Raw genomic sequence first — 13,791 nt, forward strand, 5'->3', positions numbered from 1 at the left:
AAACTATACAACTCACAGTCATAAAGATGTGGTTATGGTCTTGTTCAGCCAGGTGAATTCTCATATAATTTATTATAACTTTTTTTGTTTGTTTGTTTAACGTTGTAGTGTAATACATTTTTTTTTACTTTTCTTGGAAAAGGTTACATAGCAGCAGGTTAATTTTGATTTTATAAATCAAACATAATAGAATGTAGTCTATATCATGATGTAAAAATGTTTTCGTTTTAAAATAATTTTATTCCAATGTTTAAATCTATAAGGCCTATAATATGGGCATATACTTTAATAAACCTTATGGGATTTTAATTAACCCAAGTTCCAAAGGGACAGAAAAGTCACTGTGAGAAAATATTATGTTAAGTTGCTCAGCTAAGTTGTTTTTAAAAAAAATCCATGGTCTATAATAAACAAAACAGTAGCTGATCCAAGGATTTTAAGTGGCCTCTTTTCGCCAATCTTTAATCAAACCAAATTAAACCGCGACCTCTGCAGGCGGTTAATTGCAACAATATGGGGAAGCATGTAACGTTAAAGAGACTCCACGCCGCAGCGTGGCGCTACTGTTCCAGAATAAGACGGTCAATACAGAGATAACCGTCAAAGGAGAAAAACGAGTGAAAAGGAAGAAAGAAAGGCTACATCGCAGGTTGTTTTTGTCACTGGCAGGCTCGTGTACTCATTTGTCTGTCATCTGAAATCACTCTCTGGTGACACAGTAGACGCGTCATTGGCAAAATGGACCCGAGCACGACCATCCTGCGGGTGAAGAGGAAGAGAGGCACTGACCCGGCGGACGCGCTGCTGCTGGCCTGTAAGCGGATCCGTCCGGAGGCCACGGCGGCTCAGCCCAGCGAGGAGAGTGAACCAGAGCCACAGGAACCCAAGATAGAGAACTCCGTGTTCAAACTGGTGGCCACCGTGGTGTCGCAGGTAACTAATGTCTGAACCTCAGGGGAAACGCGCTGTATTGTTTTCGGTGGTCATGATGACGCGTAATTACGTCACGACTCGCGAGCGCACATGTCAAAACGCCTGTTAAAAAATCTCTTGCTCGACTTTTGTCCAGATGCTCTTTTAAAGTGTGTTTGTACTGTATCACTTGTTGTTCACGTCTGCTTTAAAAAAAGAACTACAGTGTATGCTATAGTTAAATTATTGGTGGTATACTTGATGTGTCGTACAGTCCCATTGAAGACCATGGATTTATAGATTTATGTAGTAAATGATGTATGGATAGATATAATGTGTAAATAATTAGACTCCTGATCAAAATAATTGTCAAAATCAAACATCAGCTGTGGTTAAATCTCTATGACCATAATTGTCTGTTTTATTGTCATTTGCTATTGAAGTCTAATGTATGTATCAATTCTCTTTACAGGATGCTCCGGTACAGCCACATGTCCGCGAGGCTCTGGCTCGCCCACGTCTGGCCCATCATGCCTTGCGGCCATCACAAGGAAGCACTCAGAGGATCATGGGTGATCTGCGCAGTGTCAAATGGAGCACCAGGCAAGAGGAACGGTACCGGATCCTGTCCAGCCACCGGGCCGGACTGCAGACAGAGCCCACTCCTGCAAGAGTAGAAGAGGAGAGCAATGACAACCAATCAGAGAGCGGTGAAGGCCTCTCTTTGGGAGAAGTGCAAGTCTTTGATATTGTGCATGAGGAGGAGGATGTCAAAATGCCTGTTAAGGTAAAGCCAAAAAAAAGTTTCCTCAGGCAACATTATGCAGAAATCATCTTGAACACTTTTTATATATTGAATGTAAATTTTTACTAAGTTTGTTTACCAATCACTCCAACTCATGGAGGAAATATGTATGCACAATTTACATTTGTCTTCAAAAGCAAATTGACTTAATGTACTTGTTGTTTTCCCCCAGACTATGTCTGACCCAGAGACAATCCTTTGTAATTCTGTGAAGATGATTCGTGAGAAGCTGAGCGTGTCGGGAGCCGGGCTCGGTACTGAACATCGAGAGAAAGAGGATGATTATGTGTATGACTTGTACTACCAGGAGACGGTCACACCAGGCTGGATCCAAGACATTCTGTCTGTCAGACCATACACACAAGAGGGAGACCTGGTTAGTTGCAGTGTTATTATTTTTGTATTACCATGTTATATTTTCAGCTTTAGTTGAATTTTTATTAAGATCATGTATCTTGTCATTATTATTATTTATTAAAATTCTAATTTTCTATTTAAAATTTAGTTTTAGTTTATATTTAGTTTATTTCCAGTTAGTGATTTTAGTGCTTCATCTTAAAGTGAGTTCTGTTACTTTGCAAGCAACATTAATATTTTTTGTTTGTTTGTTTTTCATCTAATATTGAAATGGTTATTTCAGCATTGTTTCAATTAACAGATGCCTTTTTTTTTTTTTTTTTTTTTTTTTATATATATATAAATAAAGAGTTTTAATATTTTAGTTTTAATAAGTTCTAATGATAAACTTTGCTTTTACTTTTATTTCATTGGTCTTTTTGCCCTCTTTTCAAATACTCAGGTCCCTGATGAAGTGGCCTGGGAGGAAGACGTGTATGAAGATGAGGATGATGAGAATGCTGAAACCAACTGGAGAAATGACTACCCCGATGAGAGCAGCGAGGATGACAGTGATGCAGAAGAGCGTTATGGAGGTCATGCATCTAAGCTCTTATATTGGTTTCTTTAAGGCCCTTTTTTTTAGATACATTTTTTTAGAAATCAAGAAGCAAAGCAAATAGCTTCTTATGAAAGCATAATTTGCAGTTGATTTGACTTCTGGTCTGTTGTGATGTCATCATATATTAAATGCATCACTCTCTCCAGGTTTCTGGAGTGAAGAGCACTCGTACAGCAGGAGGAGCTGGGAACGCTACCAGCTGGACATGATGGAGGAGTTGGAGAATGACAAAGATGAGGAGGAACGAAAGTGTAATGATTCTGACTGAGAGCCTCTTGTGTGTGGATCCGAGCATGAGAGAGGCCATTTTTACTGACGTGTGTTGAGTGAAGCTGTATGTTCTTTTGTGAGAAGTGAATGTATGCAGTAGCCCATGTCTGTGTACTTGTGTGGGTTGCTTTGACTTGCGCGTTAGTGAGACGACTGATTTACTATTTGCGATTGATGTGAAGATGGTATGGAGAGAAAGTGGTGATATTTTGAGTTTGTGTAAGTGTGGGGTGCTTTGTGTTGTCAGTTATGTGTGTAGTGTTTGTACGTTCCCCACATCTAAGGGGAGAGAAACAAAATACCTGTAAATATGTAGATGTGTATAAAAAAAAAAAATAAAGACTTCACAATTAAACTGAAAATCTCATTTATTCAAACAGTTCTTGTCTGGTAGAAAAAATTATTTTATTGAGATATCAAATAAATTAATAGAAACCCTTGTACATAAAGGCAAATAACAATAGTTTGAAAGCTGTTCAGTGTGTTTCATGCTACAAGGTAAACATTTATCAGAGTTTTAAATCACTTCTGGACTTCCATCCTGAGATTACTGGGATTTTTACAAGAAACAATGTATTGCTTGTTTGGCCAGTCAATATTTAAGGATGATTTTATAAAAAGCTTTTTTTTTTTTTCTTTTTTTTTAAGTTTAAAAATTTATGTTAACTGAATTCAAATACACCGATAGAGGTCCAAACCAAGAACAGATATACTTAAGAACATACCTGGATTGAGTAGACCAATGTTTCCAGCACATCTGATGTACTCTTCAACTTTATTCCATGTGATGCTTCATTACATGTACAGAAGCATAGCAGCAGATTTCAGCTTTCAAATGCATATAGTCACCTTCCCTCTAAAACCAGCTAAGGCATGTGGACAACGCCACAGGAATGACCTCTCCAAATACTGTAAGAGAACTGACATACTCGTGAGAAGGTCATCTCAATTAGGACAATTTAAATATCTTTCACTTAAAAACTGGATAAAATAAATTGATAGATATTTTAAACAATTTTGATAAATATAAATCGAATTATTGACCATGTTCTTCATAATGGCACACACAAATCACTGCATCCTGTTTATGTCCTCATTTCTCTGAAAGGAATACAGTTTAGCGCTTCAATACCATTATGGCCTTCATTATCATAACAAATGGTTCTCAGGCTAATACTGCTGTACACTGGGGCTTTAGCAGAACCCTTTTATAATAAAGAAAAAGAAGAATCCAACGCAGTGACATTAAGAGTGGATCTGTGTCTTTAAAAGTGTGGAAGATCTCTTTCCTGTTGCTCCAGACATTGGTTTCCTCTTCCTAAACCAGTGGGTTTGTGGGTCAAAGAGGTGCAAGTGTTCTAATCAACAGTGTCTAATTCGGTGAGCACACAAAAACAGGTGAACTGGGTGAAACGGGTGATGGCACCTGTGTAAGGGAGACACGCTTTAAAAAGAATCACAGTCACTATAATTTCAACTGTAAATCAGTCTTATTAAAGGACAAAATAATGTCTTTCTGCTAAAGGCCATGGTACTTACCTAACAGTTTAGTGATAATGGGTGGGCGCTTGGACACTGGAAGATAGATACCCAAGAAGTAAACAGGCACTCCGGAGAGGGCAATAGCAATTCCAATGAGTGAGTTGAGTGTGTCAGAATAAAGTGGCACAGCCACCAGGAACACAACACACAAGCAGAAGATGATGGGATACAGCAGACTCAACTGTATATGAAGGGGAATGGAAGAAAACAATGAATTCACATATCTTATCACAAAACTGCATCTGATACTAGGATGGAAACTCCTGACTAAATCTGTCATTTCTGTTTCCCTTCTTACGGTCTCAACATTTCACATTTCTGAACATTCACATTTTCTTATTCAAATGTTTGGGGTCAGTAAAAATTGTTATTGAAAAATTGGCTACAATTATTTGAACAAAAATACAGTAACAGTAATGTTGTGAAATATTTAAAATAACTGAAGAATATATTCTAAAATGTAATTTACTCCTGTGATTGCTTCAGTGTCACATGATCCTTCAGAAATCAATCAAATAAGCTGATTTAGGGCTCAAGGAACTTATTATCAGTTCTGAAAACAGTTTTGCTGCTTAATTATGTCTGTACAAACTACGGTGCACGTTTTATAGATTCTTTGATTATTAAGTGAGTTCAAAAGAGCAGCATTTATTTAAAAAAAGATCTTTTGTAACATTGTAAATGTCTTTACAGTCATTTTTGATTAATCCTGCTAAATCCTACCTACTAATCCTGTTCATAGTGTATAACAGTATATAACAGCTTTTTGTATTGGGTTTATATGTTCAAAATACACTGTTATAGATCACACATACTTCTGCAGGGTTTTTTTTTTTAAACCTATGCAAACATTTTTATTTCATCTGAATAGTCTCTACTTCCTCACCTTCAGTGGCCGGGGTCTGTCTGGCTCTTTCCAGCGAAGGTAGATCTGCCCAGCAATAGACAGGCCAACGAAAAACCAGTAACTGAAGCTGTAATAGTTAATCAGCTGGAAAACATCCTCCACTGTAAGGTAGATCAGGGCCATGGCACACTGCAGACAGAAAGCACGACCTAAGTGACTTGGTCCACTAGATGGAGACAGAAAACCTCAAATGTCCCAGACTGAGAGACTCTACAACTGCATCTGTATCTGTAGAGCTAAATGTAGCATAAAATAAAAACTTGAATAACTTTTACATAAATACATTAAATAAATATTTAATTAGTATAAGTATCATATATTTATTCCAATATTCTCAGGGGTCACAGGAAATCACAATGATAAAAGAGAATGTTAGGATGCATGCAGTGTTAATTGTGAATGAAATACACTTGCATTAAAAAGCAGAGCAGGAACTGGCGTGAATCTCTCCACGTGAATCATAGACAAAGCACCTGGAAGATGACCTTCTCGAGCTCCCACGAAGAACAACCTTCAGCGCCAAGAGACTCAATATTTATTCAAATGTATATGCATTTTCTATAAGTGCACCTACTCAGGATTATAATAATTAACTAAAACCATAAAGCTAGTTGCCAAAAGAAACAGGTTTCATTTTGATTCAGTTTAATTTGATGTACTAAAAAAATAAAAAAAAAATAAAAAAAATTACAAAACTAATAAATTACTAATACTTTTCAATAAAAAAATTAGTTTGAAACATAAACTCTACCATAGTATACATTAATATATATTAAAATAACACTGCACGTAATCAAAAGTACTGCACAAAAATACTAAAAGATAAAAAACATCAAGGCTGTAAGAAAATTTACTTCATACTCATATACTTGCACATTCTTGACCTTAAAACAAAATCAACTGTATAAGTACATAATCATACATATCATACATGAAACACCTGAATAAACAAGTGCTATAGACATAAACAGGAATTTAAGTTCTCAGTGCATCTGAATTTTCTCAACACTCCCAAAAATCCTCTGTACTCCGCATTATCTTCCACATGGAATAGTGGCATGAACCCCCACACGGCCCTTACAAAGCAGATCCAGATGGTGTGAGCAATTGAGCAGCTCCCTATAAAAACCACAGGAGCTGAACTAAGCTTTGTTCCCCCTCCTGGAGGTTAACACCAGTCATTAAGAATAAACTTGAGGAACAAAGCAGAGGTTCAAGTGGAATAATAAAACCATAAAACCAATGCAATACAGGGCTATTTTCAAAACGCATAATACCAACACGGTTCCCAATTGGCCTCTTTAGACAGAAAATGAGGGAAAAATCTAAAGCTGTTCTGTGATGGTATGTAGAAATCAAGCTTCAGACTGACCTGGATGCAGCAATGATAGAAGCGTTAAGACCTCCATAACAGGATAAAGCAACCGCAATAGGGATGGTCCAACTCATCACTCCTAAAGTGTGGTCTGCAAATGTCTGTGGGACGATTAGGAAACATTAGCTGTTACACTACAGACTCTACAGACATTATGACAGCACAGAAGTCTATGAATTCACCACAGCGACAGCATCACTGGCGACGATGGCACTCATGTCCAGCACAGCATAATAGGCCACGTTTGTGAGGATGTAGATGATCGTAACAAATGGCATGGAGATTGCAATGGAGAGAGGAAGGTTCCTGGGACATGCATGGACACAGATGTTTTATCTTATCAGTACCTGTTTTTACATACTGTATTTTCAGTACAGGAACTGGAACTAAGGGGCAATTTTCTCTCAAAGTGGTACCTTTCAGGGTTCTTAATCTCTTCTGTGACAAAGTTAAGCGTGTCCCAGCCTGAGTATGAGAAAAGAGCCGAGTACAATGCCAAAGCGATATTTCCCGGGTCACGAGATGAGCCTTTGAACGAATCCTCAAAGTTCATTGTAAAACCTGTGTGGGAAACATTACAAAAGTACTGAAACGATTAACAGCTTTTCAGGATCAATATATATGTGAATGCATGTGCTATTGTGATTTTCCTTTTTTGTGTTACATTTACATATTCAACATACAGATACATATTCACTTGTACATTCTGTTAATGGACTACTAAAGAAAACATTTACAGTTATGCATTTTAGTGTGAACCTTGCTTGTTAAATAAATTAAGGAAATAAAATAAAAATAAAAATAAACAGCCAGTGAGAGAAACTATTTACTTTTAACTTAAAGAGATAATTCATCCAACATGAACAATTCTGTCGAAAATCCTTATTTAGTTTCAAGAATGTATGACTTCTGCAGAATACAAAAAGATATTTTGAAGAAATCACGTATTTTTGGTTACCTTTGTATGAATAATAATAATAATAATAATAATAAACATGTAATATCTTCTTTTGTGTTCTGCAGAAAAAAAAATCATCATAGATTTGGCGTGACATGAGGGTGAACAAAAGCCACAATTTTAATTTTTGAGTGACTATCCCTTTAAGCTGACTCAAAACTCATGAGAACATTTGGCCCAGACACAAACATGCAAAACAATCATGCAAATGCTATCATGCAAAAACATCTTAAAAGAGATGTGGCTGATTGTGTAGACTCAACTAGACTATTTTTTTTTACCTTGACACAGTTTCACTATCCCCGTGATAATAATAACGATGAGGGCCAGCACTTTGGCATAAGTGAAGATATCCTGCACCCTGGTACCCCACTTAACATAAGCGGAATTAATAAAGGTCAGCAGGCCTGCAATATCAAGACCATAAATCATGTTAGCATAAGAATATATATATATATATAAGTCAATGCTAGTCGCTATAAGTCAGAGTCAGTCAGCAGATTTTATGCAATCGGAGCTGGCAGATTTCACTGAAAATCAAAAAGACAATTGTAAGTACCGACTTAGATTTTTTTGATTCCTTACGGTTAGAGAAGATTAAACATTGTTTTAATTTGTTGTGCATCTATTAGCAAGTTGGTGTATGTTTCTGCATTAATTTGTCATTTTCTGGAACGACAAAGTCTGGTAATTTGTGATCCTCAGGATTTTAGCATATGATACTCAGTTTTTCTCTGGAACAAAGTCGGAAAGTATATAATGCCTAGTGTTTTAAAACACTCTGATTTTAAAAGTGATGCAAAGCATTTCAGCCTTGAATTGAATGATAACAATGGAATGCTAACTGTGTATTTGATACCAAACAACATCAGTTACTCCCCAAAGACAGCAATTCAAATGAAATTAATTTGATACTAGAATGAATTAGTGCGGAGTAGTAAACGTTTGGTTAAGTCATGGCATCACTTATGTTTAGAGTGGCACATCTAATGATGAGGTATCCAAGTGAAACAGATGTACGAGGAAAGGCACCACAGAACCAGAAGAATGGGCTCCCTGAACTCAAAAACAAGTTATTCATTAACTAACCCATGACATTTTTAAAGTTAGAACATAATGGGTCTCAACAGCTTATCACATCTCATGGTGAAAACAGAAAAATGAAAAGAGAACAGCAGAGTGAGAAAAACAACAAAAAAGTTAAAGAATGTGAAAAACAAGGGTGTAGAGCAACAGTATGTACACGTTACTCACAAATACAAGCTGCGGCAATGAGCCGAGAAGCAGAATACGGAGGCTGGCAGGTGGGGAAGAGTGGCTGAACCAAGTAGTTGGCAAAAGTAATGGCAATTACAGCTTGGCTTGTTGGTTCGATGATAAGCAGTGATGTCCAAAGACGTATAAATGCTATGAAGCCTCCAAAAGACTCCAGGATGTAGGCATAACTGGCACCAGACTTAGTGATTGTTGTGCCGAGCTCGGCGTAACAGAGAGCACCCACAACTGAAAAGATGCCACCAATGGCCCAGATAACCAGAGACAGTCCATAGGAGGCACTATAGATCAGAACGCCCTTTGGTGACACAAATATGCCCGAGCCAATCATGTTCCCCACGATGAGGCTTATGCCGTTCAGGAGAGAGATTTCCTTTTTGAGCTGCATGCTCTCTTTGGGTTTTGAAAGGGCTGCAGGACCCTCAGGCTGGACGTTCAGGTTTCTGGATTCAGCATCGCTCTCCATTCTGTCCACAGGCATAAGTGGTGCCACTCAGAGACAGAAAGGGTCCTTGTCAGCCTTATCCAACCTAACAGAGCAGAAAAACTAGAGTTATATAAGGAATAGCTGGGAATGGTAATGTACATGACAATGTTAATTTGTTTGGACTTGGCGGAACAGATCTGTTCTGTTGCTGCTGCTGCAGCAGAAGAAGTAACGCGACTTGGTATTCCCAATACATCCATACCTGTAACATGCTGCTTTGAGTATTTAAGAAATACTGCTGTTGCAAATAGAACATAGTATACTATATGAAATAACCCTCATATAACATACATGAAGCACCCCATAGCAGACCTATACAAGAGGAGCTGGGGAAGGTGGAGGGTGCAACTCCTACAGCAATCATTAGCCAAGTATTTGAATGCTGAGCAGTGAGCTCATTCGCTGCTGATACAAAAATAACCAATCAGCTGCGCCTTGTGATAATTATGTAATTATGGCAGATTAAGTTTGACCTACCGTACTGCGCCATATAGAGTTTCATGCCAAAACTTTGGATTTTTCCCTAAAATGAAAATGTTGTCATCATTTACTCACCCTCATGTCATTACAAATCTGTAGGACTTTCTTTCTTTAGTGAAACACAAAAGAAGATCATTTGAAAGTTATTTTTTTTCTTCTCCATACAGTGAAAGTCAGTGATGTTAAACTAACTAAATTGAAAAATCGATACAAAAAAAACACAAATAATAAACATAGATAAAATATAAAATAAACAGTATAAATGAATGATAGAATAAAATATATACAGTAAACAAAATATTTTTGATATAATTGAAGTATAAAAAGTCTACAATTAATGAACTAAAGGTAAGTATACTAATGACAAAATTAATAAAAAGTTAAACTAAAATTTAAATAATATAAAAAATATATAAAAAATATTAATACATTTAAATATATTAAAACATATTAACACGCATTTATAAAAAAAAAACTAATTGAAATTATTCAAAATATACTATATTAGTAGATAAATAAATGATTACTATAACACTAACAATAGAGTTCGGAGTTGTTGGACCACACTGACTATCAGTGTATAAACAAAAATAGCTCTTCTAAGGAACATCCTTCAAAAATTCTTCTTATGTGCTCCACTGAAGGAAGCAATACAGGTTTGAAACAACATGAGGGCAACTAAGGATTTATAGGATATTCATTATGGGATGAAATATTTGTGCATGTTTGATACTGCATGATAACACTGTGGATCATGCAATTACCCACACATAACAAAAGTCACATCCGGCCTCCAATGTCTAGTGATGGTGTGAAGTCAGTACAGGCCAGCATGATAAGTATATTACAGACGTGCAAAATGTGTTGATGCTAATTGACGAAAAGCTAGTGTGAAGATTGCATCATTGGGATTGTGTAAACAAGTATTTCTTTGGTGAAACATTTCATAACCCCTCTCCCAATCACAAGCTGAAAATTATATGGGTTTATATGGATTTTTAAATGAGGAAAATCACACATTTCACAATCCTGACTTGCTGTTTGTAGGCCCTCTATAAATGATTAAGCATGACATGTCCACTGCTGCCACCTCTCTTATTGTGGAAAGCTGATAGCACATTCCTCTGATTATTTGACCTTAACCACTCACTTTAACATCTATCCTTGTAAAACGCTCATTACATTAAGTGTGCCTGAAAACCAAAAGTCTTGTCTTTCAAACAGAGGGCAGATCATTTTAAATTAATATATAATATAGCATGCATTTGATAAACAAGCACTGATTAAATTGTTCCCAAATTCTCCCCAGAGAGATTTCCTTCCCTGAGGCTTGTTTCCCATCCTAAATGATGTTTCCCAGAACTGGAACATTCACAAAAACATCTGCACTCATGACACATCAGTATACAGTGGTAAAGGGCAGTCCACTACCGTTGCCTTGGATACTCAATGACATCATTTTAGTTTTGACTTTGAATGAGATGAGTGACTTTTTTTTGTGGGAACCTGTATATCTTTTGATTGAAGCTCTTGGTGCTTTTTTCTAAGTGTGCATACACAGACTGATAGAAGTGCATGATAACAAGTTTAATCCATACAGATAAAAATTTAAAGGGAAGTACAAACAATGTAGTGAGTGTTTGAATGTGTTCTCTAGAAGGGATCTTTTGGAAGGAGAAAAAAAAGTGTTTTGGAAAGATGCATTTTCCATGTTGCATCAGCTGAGTGCTAACACCCATTGAACTGACTGTTCGTCTGTCCTTACAGCCTCGTTGTCATTCTTATTAAATATTTAAATAAGGTCAATAACAACGACTGGTTTCATCACACCATTTTAATTTTGTTTAATTGTTATTCCTTATTATGTTTTATATATATATATATATATATATATATATATATATATATATATATATATATATATATATATATATATATATATATATATATGTTAAATACAATTACTTTTCATCCTCTTGCACTATTCTCAAAAAACTGTTTTGCTATCACTTAGATTAAGAGATTTAGAAATCCAACTAGAAACTGAAGGGGTATAATAAAATATAATAAGAAAAGAAAGCTAAAATCACTTAAAAACAGCTACAACAACTTGGCACACCGCGATCAAAACAAGTTGATATTTGGCAACCCTCTTTGTTACATCGAGACTCGCAGCAGTCGCATTAAAGTAAAGAAAAGAAAGGTCGGGTTCTATACAAAATGAGAAATGTATTAGGCTACATGTAATCGGCTGACACAAACATAATGAAATAAGTAAAACAGCACAAGTGTCTGAAACTACATGACGACGTGTTAGGAGACTTTCATGCTAAGGTTGTCCTCAAGCATATCAGCTGTTCAACAAAACAACCCCATCAGAGCTTTTAAAAACGCGCTGTCATGTAGTCTGCTCTGTTCTGTGGGTAAGAATTTGGAGCGATGGACTAATGAATATAGCTCTTATAAATCTAAGTTCTATATCTGGCATAGTGAAAGACTGGAATAAACGCAAAGCATTCTGTAATGATTGGATGATGATGAGAAGCGACATCCTGTTTTTCTAACGATCGGGCGCAGCAGAATATGAGACACGATCACTGCGTGATTTTAACAGAGATATTCTCCGCTCCACTTTTTTCATTCAACATATTGAAGACATAAAGTTCATTACTTTATTAGAAAAAAAAATAGAATAAAAATAATGGAATTATACCAGGATAGCTGTTCTTGCTGATTTAACACAAGCAGCAAAGTCCTTATTCTTCTTCTTTCAACGTTAAAAACATAAACATGTCCTTACCTTGTTGTGTCCTTCGTTTATCTTCTTTGTCTAACTGGTGACATTAGCGGACAGGGCAGCATCTTTAACTACAGCAAAAAAAGATAAGGGCAAGCTGCCAGAATGTCACGTGACACCGGTAAAAATTAATGTCACGTGGGTTTATTTGCGAATCAGACAGACCAACACGGATTGTCAACAGACCCATTCAGGTGTTCTCTTACTGCCAATAGCAACTCGTTTAAAAGCAATGTTTTCGTGTGTATGTGTTTAAGTGGTTTCTTATTAACGCTGCTTCACACCTGAATACTGTAGGTTCAAAGTCAAGCGATTAACTTTAAAGTGAGGAATAGGGTTTTGTTGCAGAGAAAGGGATAAAAAGCATAAGGTATTTTGTTATAGGCTATATATATATATATATATATATATATATATATATATATATATATATATATATATATATATATAAAGTTTTATGCTCATCAAGGCTGTATTTATTTGATAAAAAATACAGTAAAAATAAATCTTTAAATATATTATTACAATTAAATTTATTCCTGACATGCCAAAAATACATTTTTAAACATTATAAGACTTTGCTGTCACAACTTAATGTATCCTCAATGAATATAAGTATTATTATCTATTAAAAAACTATTTCACTTAGTCCAAATTGTGAACAGTACATGGGAACAAATATTTTGAGTCCTGCAACTGTGGTTCTTTTAATAACATGTTACCTTCACTAGTTCATTTTGAATGGCCCTCCATTACTAATGGGGCAATTAAAAATACAAATCAAATGTTTTTTTTTTTTTTTTTTTTTTTTTTATGAGCATAGCTTTATTTATAATGGATTTAATATTTATAATAATTATAGGATATATTTTTTATTATATTTATAATAATCATTCTTAATATATAAAATAAAGTTCTCTACAATATATAATACAATATACACTGCTGAAGCTACTTGAATTTCAAAGTCAAAGACATTTCACTTCTAACATTGTAATGTAGGTAAAGGCCCCATAGCAAGGACC

The 13,791-nt window shown here is 35.8% G+C and overlaps 2 protein-coding genes across 3 annotated transcripts; one reads left to right on the top strand and one right to left on the bottom strand.

Annotated features, from left to right (window-relative positions):
* The first annotated feature begins 582 nt into the window (after positions 1-582).
* On the top strand, positions 583-3,307 carry slc7a6os (solute carrier family 7 member 6 opposite strand). Its single transcript, XM_052561479.1, has 5 exons — positions 583-933; positions 1,385-1,699; positions 1,890-2,093; positions 2,517-2,649; positions 2,822-3,307. The coding sequence occupies exons 1-5, from the start codon at positions 739-741 to the stop codon at positions 2,941-2,943; spliced, it is 969 nt and encodes a 322-aa protein (XP_052417439.1). The 5' UTR covers positions 583-738; the 3' UTR covers positions 2,944-3,307.
* A 247-nt stretch (positions 3,308-3,554) lies between these two features.
* Positions 3,555-12,878, bottom strand: slc7a6 (solute carrier family 7 member 6). 2 transcript variants are annotated; one of them, XM_052561477.1, is made up of 10 exons: positions 12,770-12,878; positions 8,982-9,532; positions 8,009-8,134; positions 7,186-7,330; positions 6,952-7,075; positions 6,767-6,870; positions 5,809-5,905; positions 5,374-5,523; positions 4,485-4,668; positions 3,555-4,371 (listed from the first exon to the last, which is right to left on the bottom strand). In XM_052561477.1, the coding sequence occupies exons 2-10, from the start codon at positions 9,481-9,483 to the stop codon at positions 4,304-4,306; spliced, it is 1,500 nt and encodes a 499-aa protein (XP_052417437.1). In that variant the 5' UTR covers positions 9,484-9,532; positions 12,770-12,878; the 3' UTR covers positions 3,555-4,303. The 2 variants fall into 2 exon arrangements, with proteins under 2 accessions (XP_052417437.1, XP_052417438.1); XM_052561478.1 differs by lacking the exon at positions 8,009-8,134.
* Between the last annotated feature and the right edge of the window lie 913 nt (positions 12,879-13,791).

This window comes from Carassius gibelio, chromosome B7 (assembly GCF_023724105.1).
Source record: "Carassius gibelio isolate Cgi1373 ecotype wild population from Czech Republic chromosome B7, carGib1.2-hapl.c, whole genome shotgun sequence".
Lineage (NCBI taxonomy): Eukaryota > Metazoa > Chordata > Actinopteri > Cypriniformes > Cyprinidae > Carassius > Carassius gibelio.